This window comes from Trachemys scripta, chromosome 3, assembly GCF_013100865.1.
Source record: "Trachemys scripta elegans isolate TJP31775 chromosome 3, CAS_Tse_1.0, whole genome shotgun sequence".
In the NCBI taxonomy this organism is placed as follows: Eukaryota; Metazoa; Chordata; order Testudines; family Emydidae; genus Trachemys; species Trachemys scripta.
The window spans coordinates 48,867,437-48,894,916 of NC_048300.1; the positions used below are offsets into that span (position 1 = coordinate 48,867,437).

Below are 27,480 nucleotides of genomic sequence, written 5' to 3' on the forward strand. Positions count from 1 at the left end.
CGGCCCCAACGGGCGGGGGCCGTTGCTAGCGAAGCGACCTCGCCCTAGCCCACGGCTCCAGGAAGGCGGCGCGGATCCTTCCGCCTCGGTGGGTGTCATGGGACGGGAGGTCACGGGGTCAGCAGGCAGCTCTGCTCGTCCTGGCCGGGCCTCCAGTTTGGTGTCTGGTTGCTGGTAGCAGCGTCCTGCGCCTGGCTGGGGGCTCCCCGCGTTCCTCTGAGCGGCGCTGCTCCAGCTGTTCCTGTGCGGGAACTCCCCAGTGCCAGGTGAGCGGCCGGTGCCTGCCCACAGCCTTCGCTGGGCTTGGCCTGCGCCTTTAGGCAGTAACGAGCCACCCCAGCTCCCAGTGCTGCTCAGAGCAAGGGTTGCGTTGGGGGGAAGTGTCCTGTGTATGTGAGTAGGGGGCTGTTCGTTGCTATTAGAGGGCGAGTCTCCTTGCAGTAGGAAACCAGTCTCCTCGCTGTCATTTTCTCCCTTTCATCTTCCTTTGTTTCCACGCTACAGGGGAATGTATTTAATAACCCTGGTTTCACACACTCCCCTTTCCTCACTAGGGGTCTATTTTCAGGCTGTGTTTAGACTCCTCTCTGGAGACAGGTGTGTTTCCCTGCCTGCATTTCGGAGACCCACTAGGCTTTCCCAGATCTATGTATATTTTAGTATCAGAGGGGTGGGGTAGCCGTGTTAGTCTGGTTCTGTAAAGAGCAACAGAGAGTCCTGTGGCACCTTTAAGACTAACAGATGTATTGGAGCATAAGCTTTCATGGGTGAATGCCCACTTCGTCGGATGCATTCACCCACAAAAGCTTATGCTCCAATACATCTGTTAGTCTTAAAGGTGCCACAGGGCTCTCTGTTGCTATGTATATTTTGGTTGTTAAAGGTCTCAATCAGACTGCCCCCATAGGCCGATACAGTTGCTCCCCCAGGATGTCATGAGGAGCAAACACTATGTGCTGAGGAGTCTTCCCTTAAGTGGTCCCTGAAGGGTGGGACTGACTAGGAGAACCAATCGATCCGTGTTTTATGCGCTTCCTTTCTGTCGTGCTAGAGAGGGAACGGTTCAGACTAGCTGGTCTGGGTGAAGGTGTTGTACTGTCAAGTCTTGCTTGGAACTAGTGCAATTGTAATAATAGGAGGCCATCTGTATGGAGGAGGAGGAGGAGCATTCCAGGCGCATACACCTGGTGGGAGTACTAACCGAGTATAAATATCACCTACACGGGGACTAAAACTCGGAACATTGTGCCTGTATAGATGTTAAGGATGTGGGTGGATGCAGGATTTCTGAATTTGATGGGGGTTACGTTAATAACGTGTATCCTGTTTGAAGGGAGCAGCAGTTTTGGGGAAACAATGAGATCTGCTTGCTTTTCCTTCGGACTGGCTGCGCATTAGCCGTAATGGGAGGCTCAAGTCAGGACTTTAACTTGTCATCAAATCAGTCTCCTAACAGCATCCTCTGGGGCTCGAGTGGAGGGACCAGTTTGTAACTTCTACATCGCCTGCAGCATAGAGCTGGCTCCATATGTCACTGGCTGCGGGTGGGGTAGCGGAGGAAAGACACGACTTGCCCTGTCAAAGGTGCTGAGATTTTGTGTGAGAGAGATATGGGCTGGCGAGCGGGCTGGCTGGCTGTGGGCAGAGTGTGATACACGCAGCCTTGGGAAGGGTGGGCCTGGCTGGATATTTCAGCCAGACACTCGCCACCTCTCTGAATGAGCAGATCCACAGAGATCTAGAGCCCGAGGGGGAGGGGGGGCAGCGGCCTCCACTCCACCACCTTCCTTGGGGTGCGGGAGAAGCAGGTCTGCACGCTTAGTTGCCAGAGATTTGGGGGAACCAGTTCTCTAGGACAGCTGGCAGGGATCAATGCACCCGGTCATCCGCAGCCAGCAGGCTCTCAATGAGATCGGCTGTCTTCTACCCGTGCCTGCGTGGCAGCGGCCATTTTGCGCACGGACTGGTGTGGGCTCCGTACTGCGCCGGCGCAAGCGATGCGGGCGGAAGCAGGGCTGCCTGGAGGGGGAATCTGGGGACAGTGAGGGCGGAAGCGGTTCCGCTGTGAGCTGAGGCTGGTCCGTCAGTAGGTAGAGGGGCGGTTTCCGCATCAGCAGCAGGCTCGTCCGCAGTGGTAAACAGCAGCCCCCGCCCATAGTGTAAGAGAGCGAGGTGGCGGCTGGGTGGTGCGGGCCTGTCCGCTAGTAAGTGAGCCTGGCCGGGGGTGGGTGGCACGGGACGGGGCTCCGTTGCTGTGAGCTTGGCCTGGCGGTCGCGCTGGGTTTCTCGGCCTTTGAGGGCGCTGTGAAGTGCGGCCCTCCTGCCTTGGCTCGCTGGGTGGGCTAAATCCTGGCTCCCAAGCTGGGGACCAGAGATGGGGGGACGGGGTCTCCGGGGTCTAGACGAAGCTGCGCCCCACTGTTGTAGCTGCGGCAGGCGGCCCGCAGCCCCTCGCGTTCCCCAAGCACCTGGTGATGCACGAGCAGGAGGCGCCCTAACTCTCCCAGTAGCTCCCGTGTTCGTGTGTGTATTATACGTGATAGTGATGCTACCAAGTGTAGGACAGACTCACCCAGCTCTTGACTTGGCAGATTTATAAGATCTTCAAAATTGTCCAGGTTACTAGTCCCAGTTCTTTACTCTGCTAAGCAGGGACCCTGAATATTTAATCTAATACAAGAATTATTGTACAGGGATCGTACATACTTGTAAAAAGAAATAATTATTCATAATTGTTCTGAGCACTTTCTTTGGCCAACTGCTTCCTTGTAATGCCCAAACAAGAGATTGCTTTATCCAGCGTTGTTAAAGTGACAATTTGTTCAGACACTTGATCATGATCACCATGGTTGTCAATGTGCTGCCATATTGAGGACGAGGTTCAGAACAGGAAAGAGAGCTCTCTAGATATAGTCTGATATCTTCCTCTAGTTCATCTTATTTTGAAGCCTCTAAAATCTTCCCTCTAGCAAATGTTACTGGGTGCATTATGCCTTAGGGAAAAATACAATGAGGCATTTGCTGTCCACAGAAAGATTCTCCTCTCTTCCACACGCCAGTAGAAAGTTGACTAATTATCTAGGCCCACAATCTGTTCTTTTGCCTCTCTCCACCTCTACTCCAGAAAGATCTGGAAAAATAGAACAGCCACACACCATGGCTCTAAACAGTAATTGACTTTAGAACTGTCTGGAAGAAACAAATTCTGATGTCAAGGGGCCTGTGCTGCATGTTCTGTTCTATTAGACCCCGGACAGTTCACTCTAAGGGCTGTTGGAATGATTATTATTATTTGTATTACTGAATTGCTTAGGAGCCCTAGTTATGGACCAGGAGCCACTGTGCTAGGCACTGTACACATAGAAAAATGAAAAGAAGGTCTCTCATGTAGTCAGGATCCTCTCCATAAAAGAGCTTTCTAAATCAGTGATGCACCCTACCCAGAAGTCAGGACGGTCTTCAGAAGAATCTTTTTCTGCTGATGCTATAGGAAGGCAGTCTTCCAGTCTCCAAATGTAGGTTCAAGTAGCAGGCATTGGAATAATCAAGTATGGATATCAAAAAGGCATGGATCATTGTGCCACAGGCCACATCAGACAAACTGTTGCCTTACCAGACATAGGTGAAAAAAGGCACTTCTAACTACTGATGTCTCCTAAAAGTATGTTGCTGTATGTAAACACCAATCGGATGGCAAACTGCCTTGATTGTGGTTGAGCATTCTTTGTGGTTGAGCATCCAGCCTTCTGTTAAAGGGAAAGTCATTGTGAAGAGTGGAAGACCTCTTGGTGCTGAGGAAGCATGAGAGGAAAGGCAAGTAAAACTTTATGGCCTACCACCTTAAACAGTTTCTCTTGTACTATACACCTCTACCCCGCTATAATGCGATCCAATATAACACGGGTTCGCATATAGCGAGGTAGCAGCGGGGCTCCAGCGGTGCTTTAAGGGGTCCAGGGCTCCGGCTGCTGTGGGGAGCCCTGGGCCCTTTAAATCACCGCTGGAGCCCTGCTGCCCCTATCCTGGAGCTCTTCCGGCGACTTAAAGGGCCCAGGCTCCCCGCAGTGGCTGGAGCCCGGAGCTCTTTAAATCACCACCGGAGCCCTGCCGCCCCTACCCCGATATAACGGGGTTTCAGCTATAATGCGGTAGGGATTTTTGGCTCCCTACGACCGCGTTATAGCGGGGTAGAGGTGTAGTAAGGGCTTGCTGTTGTGAGCCTTCCTGTGCAATCTCCCGTTTCTTCAGTGTGAGCTAAGCCTGTAAAGGAGCTGTAGAATAGTGCCCTACAGTGGTGAGTTGAGAGTTTCAAAAAGTACGTAAGTACATATCAATATATCTGTAACAGGTCTAGGATCTCCAACAAGTCTCTTCCCCCCCCCCCCACCCCCTTAAAATTACTTATAGAGCTTTGCAAATTCATTTCATAAAAGAAAAATGTAGCTCACATGCACTTTATAGACCCAAGTGGAGCATCAAATGCACTAGAGAAAGAGGAGCACCCCAGTTACCCTCATGTAACTGTTTTCTTCCAATCTTTAGGTTTCCAATACATAGAATTGCAAACAGTACTTGAGAGAAATGACCCACTGGTTTCATCGCAACCCTTTAAAGGCTACAGCTCCTGTCACATTCAATTTCTATGGGGTAGCCAGCAGTCCTGCTGCAACAAAGATTTGCAAGTAAGTGTGTTTCAGACTAACACTAACTTCTTTTCCAGTGTTCAGGGTGTACCATGGACATCGTTTTAGTATGGTTTGAAGAGACTAGAGATTTGTAGGCTGGGAGACAATAAAGCACTGATAGCATTTTCAGCGTCCAGTTCTAGAGAATGATTAATCTAATCTTACAAATCTGATGCTACATAGCAAAACCTATTGTAACAAAACAGAGGCTAAAAGGACTAGACGTTCCATCACTTTTTTGCTGTGTGTGTGTATCCTATTGCGGAAGGATTAGTATAAGTAATGTACATAAATTAATAAACCAAAAGTGTTCTATTGTAGAGATAAGAGTGGCTTTGAAAAAGCATTTTAGTCAAGCTTATAAATACAGAGACATGATTACAATTCCATCTATTCACGTAGTGTAAAATCCCAATGCTGATTTTGCTCCCGCCTTGTTAACTTCTCTGGAGAGGATGAACAGCAATTCCTATGCATTCTAGTATACAAACACATGGCTTTGTGTACAAAAGCATGAGAATCAATTACACAGTGTGTGCATATATCTTTGATTAAGAGACTTCGAGTCAGGGCTCCTGGGTTTTATCCTTAACTTCTGTCACATACTTGCCCAAGGCCACACAGCAAGATACTTACCTTCTTTGCCTCCATTTATGGATCTGAAATGAGTACAACACTGTTCTATTTCATGTGTATTGTGAGGCTTAATTCATGTCAGTGATGTAATTTGAGATCATTGCATAAACGCAATTATAAAAAGTTACTATTGGAACACGCTATTACGGATTTTCTTCTAATTATAATGTACTCTAGTAGTGCACCACTGATGCAGTGATCTACCTCTCAAGTTTTGGGTGGATAACAAATATTTCTGTTAGTTGGGTTAAAAAGCAGTTAAAATTGTTCATTTACTGACATTGATAACTACTACATATAATGTGTCCAAAATGAGCCATACTTTAAACTGAAAATACCAATGCTGAAGTGAATGTTGGGTCCTAGAAGAGATTAAAAGACTTGTTAAATCTGATCCCTCCCTGAGAAGTGTTTGATATGTCTTTTTTCCAGTGGTTATCTCAGATATTAAATTGATACTGCAGTTAGCTAGAAGGATAAGAAATAGTGTGAGGGTGTATAAAAGGATCACCTTTTGTATAATTTTTTTTTTTTTTTTTTAAAAACACAGTGACTTAAGATCATCCAGGCTACGACTCTTGGAACTGTTTACTGACTTGAGTTGTAATCCAGAAATGATGAAGAATGCAACTGATTTGTACTTTTCACTCTTGCAAGGTAAGAACTTTGCAAGCTGCAAATAAAAGGTTTTGTATAATAATCTTAGGTTTAATAAAACTCATAATAATTTGTTATACCAATTTATGTAGGGGCATTATCTGGTCACCAGGAAATACGGTGTCTCCTGTTCCTGTCACCCATTATAGCCTTAGAAGCCTCAGTCAGCATCCTGGCAGTACTCAGAGCATGGACAGTCCTTTGCTCTCTGCCTTTTAACCAAGTGTTTCTCAGCCACCTTCTGCTTTCTGGGGAGGAGAGAAGTTGATTTTCCTTGTCTCTGAGAATAGACTGCGTTACTCCTAAAAACAGGTCTATGACTTCTCTCAGAATGGAGAGGATACCAAATCAAAAGTGTAAAATAGTCTCAGGTCTAACATTAGGTAATAGTTTAGCTAAATAAAGCAGTCTTGCAACTACAGTTATCCAGGTGCTGATATGGCTTTCATCACTTTGGTATCTGAGTTTTCAGTAGATATTCACTTACATTTTATGGCTCAGATGTCTGTCATGCTTCCTCAGGCTCTTTCTCGCCCCTCAGCATGCCAAGATCTCAGTAACCCACTCTGAGTCAGGATTTTCCCTGTGTCCAAATTGCTCTGCAGGCCAATCAAGTAACAGCCTTGAATTCTGTGCAATGGGCAGAGCTGAGCTTAAATGAAACACGTTACTTATGGATTTCTAGGCTAGATTGGCCTATGGACAATTACCTTTTTTTTGCAGCTGTCTTCATTTGAAATCTGCCCCCCTTCCAGCTCTATTGTACCTTATAAGTTTATTCAATATTATATGAACCTCTGCTTCCTTGTCCACCTCCATTCAGTTCTTTCCTACATTGATTTGAAACAGATTTGAAATTACATATATAATAGCTTGCCTTTTCCACAGACAATGATTTGCTGTCTGTCGTGATGATTCATTAGTATGCTTATAGCCTTCTGTGTCCCAGCCTGATGTGTGAATCTTTCAAATCAAGTTAACTTTGGCTTAAATGACAATTGCTGATTCTCTCTATCAGCCTTAAACCCCCCCGTGTGTTTAATCACTCATTTTTAAAAAAATATTATCTATAATAAATATTCCTCTGTGTCACACAAGGGTCTTGAGACTGCAGACAAATCAGGTTCCCCGGATAGAGGAGAGGGTACTGTCCGAGCTGTTGCAGAGAAGACAGGTGGAGGAGGAGGAGGATGCCTTCAATAAAGAGGAATCCATACCCATTCACTGGGGCTTGTCTTCACAGTTCGTTTGAGTTAGTTCACTTGGTTTATTCCACTCAAGTTAGCCTACCCTGAGTGAGCGTGAAAACAACACTCAAGCTACCTAGAGTGATTGGGTTCGCATCTGAGTTGTTGCTTCCCCACTACATTACTAATGTGAACAAGTGTTGGCAGTACTGAAGCTTCAACCACTCCCCTGACAGGCCAACTAACTCAAGCTTAAAGTACCGTCTAAGAGATTTGTGTATGTGGACAGGAATCAGGTTGGGGCAAAATTCAAATTATAAATTGAGCTAACACCGCAGTGAAGACGAGGCCTAAAACCTTTTCTGCGTCAAATACATTTTTCAAATATTTCCTACCAGTATTAACCCTACTGTAGATGATGACTCTTTCAAGCACCATGTTGATTGGACCTCTCCTGAGTATAGTTAGATGACAAGGTGTTTAAACTACCAGCAGTCCATTTACACCAGGAGCTGGGGCCGAATCATGCTTTGCAACAGTGAAATCTTCAGCAGAGGCTCACAGGGCTGAGGCAAAAGTTTGTCTGAGCAGGGAGTGTCTGATAAGACCAGTTGATCTTGTCTGTTGTAAATCTTGTTCTCTGAACATTCTGAAGAACAAAAACTTTAAGGAGTAACATGAATGGCCTGAGAGACTTTTTGCTGTTCCACCTGCCTACATCTCTACTTGCATCTTTACATTGCTGCCTTCTAATGTTTAAATTGCCTGTTGGAGTGTTTTGTTTTTTTTGATTGTTTTTTTTTTTTTTTGGACAGGCTTTATAGTCTCACTGGATAACTCTTCTCAAGACTGCAAGTTGCGATATATTCAGAATTTTAAGTGGACAGACACATTACAAGGACAAGTTCCAAGGTATATGTTCTATGGAGTCTGCAATGTCTGTGACCAGGTTCTTCAGATTATAGTATAGATCTGCCACTATAGCAAATGTTGCACAATGCTGATCATTAAGTAGTTTCCAAGAGGCTGATTACATTAGTGTTCTAATAATTGCCTTGCTCTTCTGCTTTATAGCTATTACAGTGTTGTTCTGGAGATGCCAAAGTGCCTCTCTTTCATTTATTTGAGGTTAAGACACTACATTGAAATGGTGGATCCAGTCTGTTGGGGCTTTCTACAACCTCTATTTACAACTGAAGACAGAATAACTATTATAGTGCAAAATGGGAAATAACCATACACAATTAATAGTATAAAATAAGAATTAGAATGTATATAATTGTAGTGGTTTCTGGTGCTGGAAATCTGAAATTAAGTCTTACTTTCTGGTGATATCCTCCCTCCCCTGTTGTGTCTCACCTGAAATGTAGACAAAACTGTTCCGGTCAGGGTCTTTCTCTCTCCTTGTCTTCTGAAGCATATAGCACTCTTTTGGGTGTTGTAGATAAATCGTAAACAGAGACTTTAATAGGAAGATGTTTTTTCTGTGTTTTCCTATTGCCACATCCTTGCACCAAGCTGAATAAGTTATCCTTTAAGTGGGATGAACTTATCATAAGAGCATTTTAACATCTATGCAACTTTCTATTCTTACATTCTGGTCTCTTATTTGTAGTTAGTAACTGCATGCTGTAGAAAGCGCTTCAAAATAGCTGCCAAGTTAACAGGTCTAAGACTACATCTTTTGTTTATTTAAAGTAGTTATCCCAGATCTAGGTTTTCCACAAAACAAGCATTTTAAAAATAAATGAAAGAGAAATGTTAACCTCACTGAAAGCTCAATAAAGTATGTTACCCTGTTAATATAAAAATTCTACTAAACTCTCTTCCCAACTCCAGAAAAAATCCATGTGAAAGGCACATATTTGAACACCCTGTGAGATTTGTTCACCTGACTTCTTGGGGGATAAGCAAAAGATTAAATCATTATTAGAAAATCCAAGAAATAGAAAAGCTATAAATTGGAAGTTTCTGACATTTTAAATGAAAACCAATCCTACTTTATGCAGGTAGCTGCCATTTGTTATGTTGCAGAAGTACAAATTAGAGAACTTGTCTAAACAAATTGGAAAGCATGGAATTGCTTGTTTTCCTTTTTTTTAAATATATATATTTGTTCGTTTTTAGTGCCCAGCAGGATGCTGTGTTCGAACTGGTTTCCATGGGATTTAACGTGGCTCTCTGGTACACAAAATATGCATCGAGACTGGCCGGGAAAGAAGAGTAAGTGTTTTTTCCTCCTTTAGCAACTCTATTGCAATAATATCCCAACAAAAAGGAAATCCTAAGTTAAAGCAGACAACATTCAGATGCACTCTGGCTCCTTGCTTCCCCAAGAAACTTCCTTGCACTTGCAAAATGTAACCAACCACAATGCACACACCAAATTTCTCTACAGCACACTCCAATGTACAATTTAAACTTCAGCCATACCTAGATCTAACATATTTTTATAAACCTATTCGCCACTGAAATCTAGAATATTTTATTTCTGCATAGATAAGTGTCACATTGGCGTGGAGGGTAGTTTCCCCCATGCTCGCATAGCTCCTCCAACAGCTCTTGCTGCCACATCTGCCTCCCTGGCTCCCCAAGGTCTGTTGACTGGGCAGAGCTGAACATAAGGGAATTCGGCTAGCAGCATCGATGAACAAATTAACTGGCAGAACTTGACAATTTATTGGCTTTTCTTTACAGAGGTAAAATAAGTTACAGCAAACAAAGGAAATAACTTTTTGCAACTCAAGATTGAAAAGTAGCCTGACTGAGACCAGGGGCGGCTTTATTTTTTTTGCCACCCCAAGCACGGCAGTCAGGCAGCCTTCAGTCCGCTGGTCTCACAGATTCGGCGGCATTTCTGCGGGTGATCTGCCGATCACATGCGTACCTACCACCGAATTGCCGCCGAAGCCGCAGGACCGGTGGACCTCCCGCAGGCATGCCACCGAAGGCTGCCTGACTGCTGCCCTCACGGCGGCCGGCACGCCGCCCCCCGCGGCTTGCTGCCCCAGGCACGCGCTTGCTGCATTGGTGCCTGGAGCCGTCCCTGGCTGAGACATTCTCTAAATGAATGTGTGTGGGAAGTTTCTAGTTACTGTGGCTCTTCACTTGGAGAAGCCTGAAAAACATTAATGTGTGTGAAGGGAAATCTTAGCGTTTTCAATGCAAACTATTAAATATTGGACTGAAAATATAGAAAATTCAGTTCTCCTACAATGAGCGTGTTTAATGACTGGATTTAGTTTTGAAATTTAAGTGTGAAATAGAGGGATTGTAATTCTGGTTTAAATGCAGATATAAACACAGCCACTACAGTGTCCTCATAAGTAGCATTTTGCTGAGGAAAAAGTACAGCCAGGCAATGCTGATAAAGCTCAGGCAATAAAACTAAGAATGGTGAACAAGTAGAACTACTTTAAAAGAGTAATGTATGGACAAAATCCCAGGTCTTTGGGCTTTTAGATATAAGGCGATTAACCAATGTATGAGTAGTCAGTTTTGTAAGATTATGAGCTGGTACATAACTCAGCTGTGTAATATTAACTTGAATGCAGAATTACATATTTCATTAACAATCTTTCAGTATAACAGAAGATGAAGCAAAAGATGTTCACAGAAGCTTGAAGATAGCAGCTGGGATTTTTAAACATTTGAAGGTAGAAAACATACCTTTATTCCTATTTCTTAAGTTGTAAGTTTCTCTGTACATAGACTTTGTCTACTCCTTGTCCTGTACAACACTCAGTGAATTGTCAGTGCATTACAAAAGACTTTTAAGAGACTTTTTTGGTTCATATGCAGAGGATTTATGCAGTCATAGTGGAGCTTTTGAATGCTGTGGAAAATAATGTACCATCAATGAGTCACGCTACTAGTCAGTTGCTATGGCTGGCCGTTAATCAAGGTAGAAAGGCAATGGCAATAGTGTATTATATTGACATGGCCAGCCATCACCTTGACTCCTTCACTTGTAATTTGTATCCATTTAGTAATAGAAAATGTATCTTGGAAAAAACCCTGACATTTAGTAGTGGTGTCTTAGATTTGAACTAACCTTGAAACTGACTGTCTCTCTACCCTTAGGACAGCCATATCCCCAAACTGATTACACCTGTAGAAAAGGGAAGGGATTTAGAAGCTCGACTTATAGACTCCTACATCATCCAGTGCCAAGCTGAAGCTCAAGAAGGTAAAAAAATAATGGGGGTATTTATCTGTGGATTTCTTTTGTGGTTCATCATGTCTCCTGGATAGTGACAGCCAGTGTTCTCCCAAAGTACTGTGGTTTGGGGTTAATTGCGTAACCAGAATCAAACTCTTCACTTTTGTTAAACAAATGGCAATAAAACATAACAAATATTTGTTGATCAGTTTTAGAGACATTCTCTAGGAGATTCTCGTTTCCACACTTCTCAGGCACCCTTGCTTAATACAATATGAAAATGTCTAATAAACTAAAGGTCCAAATATTTTGAAATAAAAAAATTGAAAACTAATCTCACTGCAGCGTACCATTGCCCATTTTGTCAAGTTTTCTTTTGTACTCATTTCGAGCTATTCTATTCCGATAGTAATTATGCCTTAATTTTGTCTATAAGGCTTGCATCAATTGTCAGAGCACACCGTTATTTCTATGCTAATAGAACTCAAGTATTCAAACTGCTAAATCCCTAATTAGGTTTGATGTGACTGTCTGCAATTACATTTTATTAATGGTTTTAGTGACAATTGCCCGAGCTATTGAGCTGAAACACAATCCTGGTCTGATAGCTGCTCTAGCCTATGAAACAGCCAATTTCTACCAAAAAGCTGGTAAGTTAAATTACAATGTTATTTGAGTCCTTAGTGATTTAGTTTGCATGTCTTGCAGAAAAACAAACAAACCAACCACTAACATTGCAATCAAGAGCGGTAACCCTGCTGCAGTTTCTCTGTGGACAGCGTTAACAGCATGTCTGTGCTTCCAGTCAGTAATTTGAAATCATGTTCTAACGGACAATCATCAAGTGTCAATTCTCAATATAACAGATTTTTAGTGGGTGGGTCTAGAGGCAGTGTCCTACTAGCTCTGTGAGTGATTTTGTTCTGGTTCTGTTCGTCAGCTAGCTGGGATAGTAAGTTAGTAGACAAGGGGGTGGATGGAGGTTAAAGGATTGTTTTGAGATGTTCAACAGCAGCTCCTCAGGGCAGGACTGACTATTTCTGAGGAAAAATTAGTTTCTGATAGGGCACTGGTAAATACTGGTTTAAATTGGGAAAAATAAAATTAGTATTAGAATATACTAATGAAAATTACTGAAAAATATTTAAAAGTTATATAATAGTTTTGCAGTAATATGGTCTGTTTAAGTTTAATTAAAGGAAATAGAGAAAAGCTTCAACCTAAAGCTTTATTCTTTTGCCTTAGCTATCTCAAACAGAAACTGAAACTTTTGAATCTGGGAATTCCTAGTCTTTGTTTAGCAATGAAATTACATGTTTGTTTAGCAAACAAAAGAATTCCCAGATTTTTATTAAAAATTGGGTTTTTTAGTTGTTTTTGTATTGATGCTTTCATGCAGCTTAAGTTTCTTTGCAGCTGCAGGTAAAATTGGTGCACTTCATTGAGATTATAGCTATTTAATACTTAGGATCTATGGATACACTTAACTAGACCAGAGTGCTGCTTTGAATGTTTTTTTTTTTTAATGATTTAGAAAAAAAAATTGTTTATGTAATTCTAGATCAAATGTTATCCAGTTTGGATCCAGCGTACACTATTAAATGGAGAAAGTACTTACAGTTGAAGGCATGTTTCTATATGGCTTATGTGAGTACTCTGTAACCAATCTGTGAACACTTAAAAGGGGTTTCTAAAGGTTATCTAGGAGTTAGATGGGGAATGGGAGTCAATTATCATTTGTCCTTGTCACCACATAACAAAATGAGATATTGCAGTCCCTGTAGTACTTAAAAATACGCGGTTCTAGAATAAGATGCAATTTGTGTCCTGTAGAATTTATTGTAGTTACTCACCTCCACAGGTGGGGCAGGTCAGTTTGAGCATTTAATACTTGTGCTCTATTCTCTGCACTGATTCCCAATCTACTTCCAGGTGTAATTCAGAGTTGATCACATCTCTGAATTTATGGATGAGATAAGACCTGATAATATCAGTTGCCACCCCCAAGCCTTCTTGTGGGATGCGTGTTCTGCTAGAGCCTGGTGGATCTCCTGGCATAACATTCTCCATCAACGATCAGCAGCTCTGTAATTAGTTGCTGCTTGTGGTCAGACCATATTTTAGTTTTAAAAAGAAAAATACTTGGACTTTCTCTTAGTTTGGGTCTGTAGCCAGAGGCTGTTTATCTCATGAATGGTGAGAAAATTAAGGCTGGGCTGAGTTTGATTTGTGCTATTTGTTAAGACCATCTGTTTGTGATTCTTGTAATATGGACAATGATGGAATAAGGTAATGCTGTCGGATTTGGTTTCACAGTACAGCAGGGAATATATATGTTGCATCTTGAAAATATTTATATTGGGCCTAATCTAAGTGGAGTGGGCTTTTATAAATGAAAGGGAGCATTTGATATTGCACTTCAATAGGAACCCTATTTGAGCATAAGAGCCCCAAATAGTCTTATGAAAGGGAGAAAATGGGAGTGTGGTGAAGTCCCACTTAGACCTTGCCATAACAATTCAGAAAAGCTGGAATGTTTGTTGCCTTTCTGAATTGAGTGAAGTTTTTTCATATATTTAAAAAACCCAAACACTCATGGTCCCTGAGTCTCACCATGAAAACAGCTGGGTTTCTTCCCTGCTGAAGGGACTTGTGCACCAGTTAGTGCTGCTTCCTGTTACTTCCCTAGACCCCCTGCTGGTTGACTGTGCAACTGACAGCAGCCTCAGAGAGATGCACATCTTGCCATTTTGGATTGTGTTCAGCTGTACACGATCCCTATCCAGTGAGGAGGAAATATAGCAAAACTGATGGGTTGACAGGAAATGTGCGATTGATGCCTGTGCCTATATCATTCTCTCTCATCAGTCATACTGCTACCATGGTCAAACTCTGCTGGCCAGTGATAAATGTGGAGAAGCAATCAGATCTCTGCAGGAATCAGAAAAATGTAAGTATGGTTTCCACATTCTCAAATCCCTCATGGAACATCTGCTGTTGTACTGTTTAGAGAATATTTAAAAATCTTTAGTTTTCATACTTCACAGTAGCTCACAAAATATCAAAATATTTGTATTAAAGCCAAACAAACACATTATCAAGGTTGTATTAGAGTAGGCAATCAATGCATACTAGCTCTCTAGAAGACCTTTAGAGTCCTTAGTGAGTCCAGAGTCCACAAATGTGTGATACAAAGAAAATACGCAACAAGGAGACCAATGTCCATTTAATCTGCTACACCCCTATTTTGGGAGGAGGATATAAACACTGTGGTAAGTCATGTTCCTGGTGGATTGGCTGCACATTGTACTGAAGCAGAATTAGGCACGTTCTTACTAAACCTGTAGGTGTTACAAGTGCTGGGCTGCTAGATGTTGCTTAGTGAGGCTAAAGACAGTTTGTTTTCCACATTCTAAAACTCTTCCAGTTCCAACTGCTGTGATCCGGTGATAGAACGAATGGGTCTATTTAATATTACATGAGTTACTTGCGATAAAGGATAAAGTAGAGATATGAATACCCATATTGAAAGGTACAGTACTTGGGTTATAGTGAGTTCAAGAGCAGTTTAACTGTATTTCTTTGCACTTATTTGATCCTACTGCTAATGTTGTCTTCTGTGAACCTGTGGCTCTCTTCTTGATGGTGTTGTAAACTTGTATTAGAATTTCTGACTCAAAAATCTGGGTGTAGAAAACTTACTTTCTTTAGTTCAGACTTACCTAATATTACAGGTTCTGCACCCTCATTTTGGCCTGGGCAGACTGAGTGTGCATGGTGGTATTGAATGTCTTAATAAGATGCAGTTAAAGACTGGAGTTCCTGTGAGAGGGAGTTCTGTCAGTTTGGGGAAGGAGAGAGATCTGCAGGAAGACTCCGTCAGGGGATCCAGAGAGGAAAGAGATCTTTAGAGGACCAGGATCACAAAGGACTGTGGAATGAACTGTCCATGCTAGCCAGGTAAAAAGGCCTGGATGGAGCAACCTGCACTGGGGGGCAGAAGCCTTAAGAGGGAAGGGACTTGAGGAAATGCCAGGCAGCAGGACCTGGGTTTGAAACAAACTCTGAACCCATTAAAGGTCTGAAGAACTTTGGTGTTGGGAAGACTTGTTTTAAGTCGACATTTGTATTCTGATCTTTTAATAAACCTGACCTCAAAAAGGGATGTTGTGTGACTTGCATGACAGTCTGGGTGCAGTTATTGGAAAGCCCAAGAAAGGGAAACAGAAGCAGGGTCCAACTCCTTGTTACATCTGGTAATGCAATATTCCATTTTATTATAATGTACTTTATCCCATTAGCCTAAAAACACCAGATAAATGGAAGCTTTTGGCAGGCTTTAAAAAAGTGTGTCTTAAAGATGGCACCATCAGGAGCTCTTTAATTACCTGAAAATCATAAGGGAATCGCACAAAAAGTGGAAGCATGGATTAATTGCTAAGGAAGAGTAACAAAAGAATAGCACAAGCATGTAGGGACAAAATCAGAAAGGTGAAAGAACAAAATGAGTTACACCTAGCAAGGGACATAAAAGGCATTAAGAAAAGGTTTTTTAAATATATTAGGAGCAAGAGAAAGATGAAGGAAAGTACTTAACGTTGTAGTTACGTTCCTGAAAAATGTGACTTTAAGTGAAACGATGTTAAGCGAATCCAATTTCCCCATAAGAATTAATGTAAATGGGGGGGGGTTTAGGTTCCATGGAATTTTTTTTTTGCCAGACAAAAGGCATTCTATACATTTTAAACAATTTTTAAACAAGCAATTTAATACTACGCTGGGGGGGGGGGGGAGTAGTGTGCACGTGCTGTGTGTTTACCAACATACTGTACATACAATACAATACTATAGTTGGGAGGTGCCCCAGCCTTACCCTACACAGGCATAGCCCACTGGCACTGGAGATGAGGCAGGCAAGGAGGCTGAAGGTGCTGTAGGCTAGGAGAAGCACATTGCGCAGCAGTGGCAGCTTCCCCTACTCTGCAAGCACCAGGGGCGGGGGGGAGGGGAGGCTCAACCCTCAGCCCACCCACTCCCTCTTTCCCCCAAACCCCCATCCTTGACCTGCCTCTTCTCCCCCCACTCCTCCCCCTTTACTTCCCATGCCGTGTCCTTGCTCCCCCCTTCCCCCCCCCCCAAACACTGCAAGCCAGTTGATTGCCTCCTGCCAGGGGAGGGAGGGGGAACCTGCACACTGAGTCCTTGCTCCTGCCCTCTCCCCTCCTGCCCAGGGCAATCAGCTGGCTTGCGGCATTTAGAAGAGAGGGGAGGGGAGGAGCGAGGACGCAGTGTGGGAAGTAAAGGGGGAGGAGGTGGGGGGGAGAAGAGGCAGGTCAAGGATGGGGGTTTGAGGGAAGGGGGGAGTGGGCGGGCTGAAGGTTGAGGCCCCCCCCCCGCCCAACCCGCCCTTGGTGCTTGCAGAGAAGGGGGAAGGCGCTGATCCGCAGGGTCTGCCAGTGGGCGGGGGGCGCTGGGGGGGGGGGGCACGTAGGGAGGCTGTCAGCTGTGGAGAAAGCAGGCAACCAAACAATATAAGAGTGGAGCATTGCACAACTTTAAATGAGCATGTTCCCTAATTGATCAGCAACGTAACAACGAAACAACGTTAACCGGGACGACTAAAACTGAGGAGTTACTGTATAGGTTCTCTACTTGGTGGGGAAAAAGAGCTAATAACTGATGACATCAAGAAGGCTGAGGTGTTTAATACCTATTTTGCTTTAGTCTTCACTAAAAGGGTTAATGGTGACCGGATCCTCACACAGTTAATATTAAGAACAAGGGGGAAGGAACATAAAGCAAAATAGGGGAAGAACAAGGTAAAGAACATTTAGATAAGTTAGATCAGTGGTTCTCAACCTATTTACCATTGTGGGCTGCATCCAATACTACCTATATGGCCCTGAGGATGTCATATGGGCTGCAGCTGTGTGCCGATTGGGCTGCAAGCGGCCCATGGGCCACAGGTTGAGAACCACTGAGTTAGATGTATTCAAGTTGTCAGGGCCTGATAAAATTCATCTTAGGGTCGTTAAGGAACTAGCTGAAGCAATCTCAGAATGGAGGACAGTTGAGGTCCCAGGAGACTGGAGAAGGGCAAACATAATACCTATCTTTAAAAGGGAACAAAGAGGATCCAGGGAATTATAGACCAGTCAGCCAAACTTAGATATCTGGGAAGATACTGGAACAAATTATTAAACAAATCAGTTTGTAAGCACCTGAAGGATAAGAGGATTATAAGAAATATCGAGCATAGATTTGTAAAGAACAAATCATTTCAAACCAACTTAATTTTCTTCTTTGGCAGGATTCCTGGCCTAATGGACGGGGGAAGCAGTAGATGTGATATATCTTGATTTTTAGTAAGGCTTCTGACATAGTCCCACATGACAATCTCATAAGGGAAGTAGGGAAATGTGGTCTAGATGACATTACTATGAGGTGGGTGCACAGCTGGCTGAAAGACCATACATAAAGTGTAGTTATCAATGGTTTGCTGTCAAGCTGGGAGGGTGTATCTAGAGGGGTCCTGCAGGGGCGAGGCCTGGGTTTAGTACTATTTAATATTTTCATTAATGACTTGGACAATGGAGAGGAGAATCCACATATAAAATTTGAAGATGACATCAAACTGGGGGGAGGAGTTAGAATTTTGGAGGACAGGATTAGAATTCGAAATTACCTTGACAAAGTAGAGAATTGGTCTGAAATCAACAAGATGAAATTTAACAAAGACAATTGCAAAGTACTTTACTTAGGAAGGAAATGCACAGTTACACCATGGGAAGTAGCTGGCTAGGTCATGGTACTGCTGTAAAGGATCGTTTAGGAGGGGTGGCATAGTGGATCACAATTTGAATATGAGTCCACAGTGTGATGCAGCTGTGAAAAAGACTAATATCATTCTGGGGTGAATTAACAGGAGTGTCTTTTGTAAGACACAGGAGGTAATTATCCTGCTCTACTCAGCACTGGTACTGTGTCCAGTTCTGGGCACCACACTTAAGGAAAGATGGGAACAAATTGGAGAGACTCTAGAGGAAAGCAACAAAAATGATAAAAGGTTTAGGAAGGGTTAAACTGGTTTAGTCTTCAGAAAGGAAGGCTGAGGGCGGGGGGGATCTGATAATTGTCTTCAAATATGTTGACTATTCTAAAGAGGACTGTGAGCAATTGTTCTCCATGTCCACAGAAGCTAGGACAAGAACTGTAATGGGCTTAATTTGTATCAAGACAGACTTCGGTTAGATATTAGGAAAAAAATTCTAACTATAAGGGTAGTTCAGCTCTGAACTAGGCTTCCAAGGGAGGTTGTGGTATCCCCATCACTGGAGGTTTTTAAGAACAGGTTGGACAAGTACCTGTCAGGGATGGTCTCGGTTTACTAAGTCCTTCCACAGCGTAGGGAGCTGGATTTGATGTCTTCCCAAGGTCCCTTCCAGCCTTACATTTCTATGATTCTATGATCTTAAATATTTGTATCAAGGGACTAATGGTAATATTATAAAAATTTGAGTTAATACTCAGTCATATAAATGAAGGCATTATCTAAGCTCCCATGACTGGAGAGAGCAATTTCACTTTGGATTAGCTTTACTAAAGTGAGTCTTGCATTTCTAGAGAGCACTTTCTTCCTCCCTGACAGGCTAAGCAGACAAAAGAGTCATAGAAAAACATCCTTTTTGGAATTTTCCCTTGGTCCCTCAGGGCACAACTGTACATTTCAGGCTTCTTTAATGTGCTTGGCTTATTATCAGACCAGACACCCACAGTGGTGTTCCCCTTAGTCTGTCCCTGAATTATTTCAGGACTATGTTCAGTTCCGTGGCTATGTAGTTCCAGTTCTTGTTTTACAGTCCCACTTCTACTTGTCTCTGCAAATAAGAATACTTCTCTGTCCTACCCACCCAAAAAGTTGTCTACCTCTTTTACTGACTATACCGATGTTTGGCTATGGTTGGAGGAGTCACCCTGAAACCAGCTGCTTCAGCTTTATCTAATCAGAATCCTGGAGGGATTACTGGGTCTGTTACAATTAAAGTAAGAGAGAAGTGCAGTTTTATGCCAATTGTAACTTTCACATTGCTTTCTTGTGAAGTTTTTGTCAAGGCTGAAGCATTATGCAAAGAATATGGTGAAACAAAAGGGCCTGGGACTACTGCCAAACCCTCTGGCCACCTCTTCTTTAGGAAACTGGGAAGTCTGGTTAAGAATACCCTAGAAAAATGCCAGAGAGAAAATGGATTCATGTAAGTATATATTCCTTACTTGGTACACTACTTTACACAGATGTGGGTTTTTTTTTTTTTTTTTTTTTATCCTTCATTTATTATTACTTTTAAGGTTAGATTGTAAACTTTACAAAGAACAATTTTTCCCTTAATAAAGAATTTGCTTCAGTGTGTTAAAGAAACTGGAAGAGTGTCTACTTTCTTCATGTGTCTGTAATACAAGTAAATTTTGAATCTTGTCTTTGCTTGTGACTTTCTTAAACTTAGCCATTGTTTTTGTAGGACCTACATAAAAACCTATATTTGTACTTCCTTTGCTGGCTTTTCTAAAGTAAATCAGTAATATTGCCTGAGCTGTGTGGCCTGTTAATTGACAAGTGCCCCAAGTAACTATGGTAAATAGGGCATTCAGTTAACTGATTTATAAACTTACTCTTGAAGGGACATCAACTTTGAATCTAGTGAGTTCAGAATAGTTACAAGAACTACACCAGCCCCTGAATACCCTTGCCAATCATAGAACACAAGTACTGTCAAATAGCACAGTAAACTAAAAATAGATAAATGTTTTTTGCTAATCAACTTCAGTTACATGAATTGTATTTCTGACTTGTAACAGTAGTATATAAAAAGATTCATAGAAGTCTGATGGCATGTCCCTTTAAAAAAACAACAAAACCCAAAGTCAGATGCCCAGGGTCTGTTCTCTGAGATGTTGTTCATGCCATACTGATGACAGAGAAATAGTCACAGAACTCTGCTCGAGCATAAACACGATATGTGTTGAGCATAAGGTAAGTGGCAGTTTCTATTGCGTGCTGTGACTTTGCAAAAGATATATATAAAAATACTGTGTTTCAGGTTTTGTGACCTAGCAGGGCTCTCTGGTGGTTGCAGTGTTGCCAGCATCAGTGCATGCTGACATGCCAAGCATCTGACTTCAGGGAGATTGAGGAAAATTGTTGCATCTGCCTCTTCCCTTTTCTTCTAAAGCGTTGCTAACCCTAATCTGGATTTTTATTTTAAGTATCTGTAAATTGAAACAACAGCATTTATCTCTGCTTCCACCAAAACAAAGGGGAGAAAACCAATCTATTATCAGATGGAAATGACGAAGGTAGCCAATGGTCCCTTCCTGTTCTATGAGATCGGAGGAAGCACAAATAGGAAATTGTCTGTTCTTGTGAAGCATCACGGAAACCTGCTGCACTAAACACCTTTTCATAATACCAGCATTAAGGCCCTTAAATAAAATGGGACTACTTCAGCAGTAATAGTGTGGTGCCTTTGGGAGTGGCCAGATTACTCCCAAAAGTGAAGAAAAACAAACTAACTGCAAATCTTTGTTTACTGTGTTTTTAAAATATTAAATTCTGTCTTAGTTACTTTCAGAAAGTGCCACCTGAGGCTCCTCAGCTGGAGCTGAAGGCGAACTATGGCCTGGTAGAACCCATCCTTTTTGAATTTCCTGCCTTGCATGCACACTGGACCCCTGAAACACTTGCTGCATTTGATCTCACCAAGAGGCCAAAGGATGACAGTGTAAGAATATTTTACTTAACGTTTTTCCTCCTCTCCCTCCCATCAGCTTTATCCCACACGTAGTAGAGAGTTGGCACTCTTCTTTTCCACCAGTGCCTTCTGCCATATCCTGCTCAATAGAGCAAATACAGATGGTCTTGAGGTGTAGGCTCTATGCAGGGGAATTGGGGAAACCTTGGTTCTATTCCTGGTTCTACTATGTGACTAGGCAAATCACTGTGCCATAGTGTCCCCATCAGTAAATCTGGAATAATGCTGGGACACCTCAGGAGTGTTGAGGTTAAATTCAGTGAAGTTGGTGAGGTACTGAGGTACTTTAGGAGCTAATGCCATGGGACAGTCTAATGTAATTAAATAAATAAAAATTGTATATGTGGGCACAGAATGTTAATGCATCTGCTAGGTATTGCTAAAGAGCATCATAGGACAGGATGGTACCAACTATCTAACATACCTTTCCGCCAGTCCTTACTATTTTGCATTTTTATAGTACTCTTCATTTGAAGCTTGCCACACCCCTGTGAGGTAGATGGTGGAATTCCCACTTCAAAAAAGGCACACCGTGAGTCAGTCATAGGTCAACAATCCAAGCTCCCAGCTACCTTCTCTCCTCATTGAATAACTTCTGTTAGTCCAGAGCCTAGAAGCCACATTGTTTCCTGGTTGTCTTTGGCTCATATAATGACATTGACCTTCTTTGTAAAGCACTTTGATGTCTCTGAATGAAAAGTGCAATATAGGAGTTAGGTGGTAGTATTATTAATCTGCCTGTCTGCATTTTTTAAGATAGAATTTAAGGGTCATGTCGTTAAAAGGCAATGGCCTTCAAACTCACTGCAGCTGTACTTCTAAAGCAGGTGCATCTAAATTGGATGAACTTAGTTTATTCCATTCTCTGCTGTCCATTTCAAGACATCTTGAAATACAGCAGATTTAACATTTTTGTGTTAGAGAAGCCAGAAAGCCCTGAGCTGGCAGAATAGAGAAGACTAGTGGACAAGTATATCTAAACTCTGCATGGCCTCGCTGCTGAAACCTATAATATGAACATTGTGTGGAACCCATGATTCTTTTAATTCATCTTTTTCAAACTCTTTTCTTGTCTGCAGGCTAAGCCAAAACCAGAGGAAGAAGTGAAACCTCTGAAAGAACCAGATATAAAGCCTCAAAAAGACAGTGGATGCCAGATCTCTTAAACACCATAAGTGCTTTGAATTCCTTCTACAAGTTGTATTTAATGAACTCTGGGGCTTTCATTTCAGATCCCCTTTTCTAATTCTTCTTAATCCTAAAGATTAATTTACTGATTTATGTTTAGTAGAGGTCTCTTCATTGAGAATGTGGCTGGATTTATAAATGAAATTATTTATAGCCATGCTTTTTGTTGTTTTAGTTGGGACCTCAGAATGAGCTCAAATGTCCACATGCTTATAGAAAGTGTTTTAAGTTTAGGTGGTGGTTCTCAGGTTAGCTTCTATACTGAGAATAACATACTGAAGTTAATATTTCCCACCATAGGAAAGGCTGGTAAAGTTAAAGATATGGTTTCTTTCCATGAGATTTAATTCCTTACATGCTACTTATAGTGTCAAGTACCCAGAACAAAAAAGATACAAATGGAAATTTGCCAGAAGCAATCTTTTAGTCATGTTTGTCACAAAGGCTTAAAACCCTGTCTCATTCCCATTCTGTTTCTGATAAATGAGAAAAGTAATTCTCAGCTGGGCTTTATTCATGTGGAAACTTCTATAGTGAAGTCGCTTCACTATACTTCTTCAGAAGCAGAATTTCTCCATAATCAGAATGCAGTTTATACTCAGTTGAAACAACTGGACACTCCATTCTACTTCACTTTAAATCAGGTTTCCCTATACCCGAGTTCATAGTAACCTGCTTCCTCTGTAGCTTTTTTATTTTATCCATCTGCTTACTTTGAAGCCTTTTAATCTCAAACTGGGAGTCTGGTGGTGGCATGGGAGACTTTTTCAGAGTTTAATACTGTGCAGGGTCCAGAATGAGTGAATTATGGGTACTTAAAATTCAGTGGCTTCGTAGAACTCAGATGAATGCATTTAGCTGTAATTAATGTGCTGTATTTTCAACTGGGTAATACCTGCTCTGTCAATGGCTTCATATAACTAAGACAATGAGTATTGCTGGCATTTCAGCTCAAAGGAGACCCAGCTCTAGATCTCCTTTACCTCAAACATAAATGGCATCTTCTCCCAGCTTCCTTAATTGCTAGCTGAAAACAGCACCTTGATAAAGAGCAGCTGTGGAAAAAATGACCCCAGGCAAGACTGAGGCTGATTGGAAGAGGGAAGTGCTCTGAAGAACTTGTTGTTTCTATAATTTTCCCCACTATTGAGGACTTACACTCTCAGACAAGTTAGTTTGCAGCCTTGGTGTCCTATGGGCATTCAGCAGTAATGAGTTCAATAGAACTGTGACAACAAAAACATCTATTTTCATTTGTAACTGGTCAGAAGATTGTCTGGCACACAACTAGTCACAGTGATCCATGTGTGTATGTATGTCTTCCAGGCTTGAGCTTTGCAAGTCATTACACCTAAGAATAAAGCTACACACCTTGAAAAAGCATCAGCTGATAATAAGCACAGCAACCCATGTGGTTAGCATCGCAGGTTACAAGGAAAGTATGCTCCAGTGCTCTGCTGTCTCCATTCAGTACAGAGACCAGTTCAATGACTCTGTCTTGATATTCAGAATCTTCTGTGGGACTGGATGTAGCTACCCGGCAGATCGTGACTTTCCACAACAGCTGGAACAAAGAAGCTGTTGGCCAATAAGAGGCAATTTATGAAGTTGGGAAACCGAACTTTCACAGAAACTGGACTGGACCAGGCAACTCATTGCCACAAGAGATAGGAATGATTGTGGTGCTAACCACTATGGACAGATCAGATGCAAAACTCGTTTCTTCAATTTACCTTTCTCCTAATCAGTTCTATACACACGTCCCTATAAACTAATCAAACTATTTCTCTTACAGGTTGTAAAAGACAAGATCATTTATGTTTTTAACTATTTGAGGTGTTTAGATGTTTTGGGGCGGGGGTCAGGAGGCAGGGCTGAAAGTACCTGGATAGATATTTCTCTCTCACAACTTCTCCACTTTTTTCTTGTTGCATCCCACATTTTGAAGGAAAGGGAACTGAGTATGTTTGGCCAAGGTTTCGCCAAGTGTTGATTTACTGATGAGAAAATTCTGGTCTCCTAAATAATTATAGGGGCCATTTTAGGATCTCCCACACTGGTAGTGGTGAAGGAGTTGAAGGTGGAGAATGGAGGTCGGAAGTATGTATTGTTGCCACAAAATCCTGTTCTTTTAAAATATATTCTATCCTTGCAGTTACGTGGCTTTCATTTTACTAAAGGATAAGAAGCTGATGTAGCTCCATGCTCCCAGTCCTAAGTTTGCAGTATGTTCTCTTACTCTTTTATGCTTAATAACCTGTACTGAGGCATTTTTCTACTGACTGACAATTTTATCTTCTCTAATTAAAGTTAAGATTTAATAAAACACAGTTTTCTCTTAATCCCTGCTGCTGACTATTGCACAGATTCGCCTGACTGTTTTTATTTTCTTGCACATGTGTGTTCAAGCACCTGCATTGGTGCATTTGACCACGTGTGTACTGTAGCATATAAATTTCTTCCTAAAATCCAAATCTGTAGTTTTGGTGTAACCATTGACCAGATCTTCCCCAAAAAACCTTCCAAAAGCTTATTTTATGAACTTGCATATTTACTGGCATTGTATTATCCCCTACTTTCTGGAACTAAGTGACCTGTTTGATTTAAATTCACTGTAAATGTTTGCTGGCTGTGTACAACTCAAGTGTTAAATAATGGCATTACATAAGCCAGGTTGTAACCTTGTGCTGGTCCCAGGCTGTAGCTGTTTTCAGTAACCACAAGATAGTAGCTTTAAAAACTGATTAAAAGAATGAGTTTGTGCTCTTAAACTTTGTTGCTACTCAAGATTTACTTTTGTTTACTCACTACATACCATAGGCTTTAAAATACAAGTAGTTTTGCTTGTGGGCAAGGAATATTGTTATAGCCATGTTGGTCCCGGGATAATGGGACAAGGTGGGTGAGGTAATATCGTTTATTGGACCAACTTCCATTGGTGAGAGAGACAAAGCTTTTGAGCTTACACAGAGCTCTTCTTCAGAAAGTAAGAGTGTCACAGCTAAATACTGTGACACTTTTAGTACCTTTACCAGCCTGAAGAGCTCTGTGTAGCTTGAAAACTTGTCTCTCTCACCAACGGAAGTTGGTCCAATAAAAGATATTAGCTCACCTACCTTGGCAAGGAATATAGACATTTTAGTCTGAAAATAAGTAGAGGATGCTATTCTGTAACGGGTGATTCCCTTTTGAGTTCTTATGAAGCGGGCGATTTTGTTAAGGTATTTAAATACAGACACTCCATTCTTTGAGTTAACTATTTCATTTGCTTAAGCATTTAGAAAGCCTAATTGGGGGGTTTCAGTCAGTCTGCACATATATGTGTATATAATAAATTTCCTTCTGCTAAGGTTTCCTTTAGTAATTTTTTAAAAGATAATGTATTTCATAAGGTGACTTTTTAATATTTATTAACATCAGCATTAGTAGGCCTCTCCCTTCTTACAGTGAGGACGTGGTTTAGTGATGACCTCTGTCTGAGGGTGCAATTTTACATTTAATTACACCCAGAAAAAAAAGTTGATGTAAACGTCTGATATCTGACTTGATACGTGTGCTTGCACTTCACAGTGGAGGCAAAATTTGCAGCCACAAAGAAGGCAGACACTAGAGTACTAGCTGAACATCAGGCTCTTGGTGTTTTTGTCCTTTTAAAATATTTAACACGAGGGCTCATAATAGCTTAATAATTAAAGCAAAACATGTCCTTTATAGAAAAATAATTCTAAATGCAATTAATACACATATGATGTGTGTCTCACTCCATGATCCACGTTACTAGGTTAATAAGAAATGTAATCATTTAGCACGTAACACTCTTTACATCCAAAGGACTAAATCATGTCCTTGAATGTGCATGCCCATCTCTCATGGGCTTCTATTGGAGTCCTGTATGTGCATCCAAGTGCAGGATTTGGTCCATTTATGTATTTAGTATGACTAATTGGCTGATATACCATGACAATACAATACCTGTGCATAGTCTAAGAAAGAAAGCAGACACTTGTTTATGTACAGTATTGTATAGCCAACTTTGCACTTTAGAAACTCTAATCATTCATTTTCAGTACTGTAGAATGTGCTTGTAAATACTCCTTTATTTTTGTTTCTGTTGTACTGATTGCTGCAGTCTGATACTAGTGAGATTTCATGGGAAAACATAAAATTAAAATGTATTGTCCACTGTATGTATAAAATAAACTGTTAATGCAATTCTTGATATGCTGCTTCATTTCTTAACAGGCATAAATGTACATTGCTTTCCACATTCCACACTTGATTTTTTTCCCCACTTCTGGTGCCAGCAGTGGCGAAAGCAGAAAAGTTGTAAGGCTTTAACTTAGCATTTGGACTAGGATGTTAAAGTTCCTTATTAGGCTCTCAGGTTCTTACATACTGATACCTAATTGTCTCTCAGAATTAGAAGGTTCCAGGTTGCCTTTTATTAATCATGACACTAATGTCTATGACATGGACTGTTCTGATCCTTTACACTAGAGGTGGGCAAACTATGGCCTGCGGGCCACATCCAGCCTGCAGGACACTCCTGCTCAGCCCCTGAGCTTCTGCCCCGGGAGGCGATCCCCCGGCCCCTCCCCTGCTGTTGCCCCTCCCCTGCAGCCTCAGCTCGCTCCACCGCCGCTGCAATGCTCTGGGCGCCAGGGCTGCGAGCTCTTGCCGGGCAGTGCAGCTGCAGAGCCCGGCCTGACCCGGTGCTCTGTGCTGCGCAGTGGCATGACTGCCTGTCCTGGTGCTCCAGGTAGCGCGGTAAGGGGACAGGGAGCAGGGGGTGTTTAAGAGAGGGCAGAGGAATTTGGGGTTGTGGTCGGAGGATGGAGTGTGGATAAGCAGGGCCGCCGAGAGTGGGTTCGGGCCCCAGTGAGAAAAAAATTTTGGGCCCCCCAGCAAGGGCGGACCGGCTAAACAGGGCCGATGGAGGGTGGGGAAGCCGGGCCCCCTTCTGGACCACCGGGCCCTGGTAATTTGTACTGGCTTCCCCACGCCCTCGTCTGCCCTCTGGATAGGGGTCGGGGTGGTCAGAGGGCGGGGACCACAGGGGTTGAATGGGGGCAGGGTCCTGGTGGGGGCAGTCCGGGGCAGGGGTTCTGGGAGCAGTCAGGGGACAGGGAAAAGGGGTGGTTGGATGGGGCAGGGGTCCT

General features: G+C 42.3%; 1 protein-coding gene across 5 annotated transcripts; it reads left to right on the forward strand.

Annotated features, from left to right (window-relative positions):
- Nucleotides 1-26,533, forward strand: BROX (BRO1 domain and CAAX motif containing). 5 transcript variants are annotated; one of them, XM_034764643.1, is made up of 13 exons: nucleotides 1-88; nucleotides 4,543-4,682; nucleotides 5,872-5,978; nucleotides 7,981-8,077; nucleotides 9,293-9,388; nucleotides 10,749-10,821; nucleotides 11,249-11,354; nucleotides 11,888-11,977; nucleotides 12,889-12,974; nucleotides 14,196-14,277; nucleotides 19,429-19,579; nucleotides 20,944-21,103; nucleotides 22,213-26,533. In XM_034764643.1, the coding sequence occupies exons 2-13, from the start codon at nucleotides 4,582-4,584 to the stop codon at nucleotides 22,297-22,299; spliced, it is 1,236 nt and encodes a 411-aa protein (XP_034620534.1). In that variant the 5' UTR covers nucleotides 1-88; nucleotides 4,543-4,581; the 3' UTR covers nucleotides 22,300-26,533. The 5 variants fall into 5 exon arrangements, with proteins under 5 accessions (XP_034620534.1, XP_034620529.1, XP_034620530.1 ...); XM_034764638.1 differs by lacking the exon at nucleotides 1-88 and adding an exon at nucleotides 95-266; XM_034764639.1 differs by lacking the exon at nucleotides 1-88 and adding an exon at nucleotides 2,060-2,204.
- The last annotated feature ends 947 nt before the right edge of the window (nucleotides 26,534-27,480 follow it).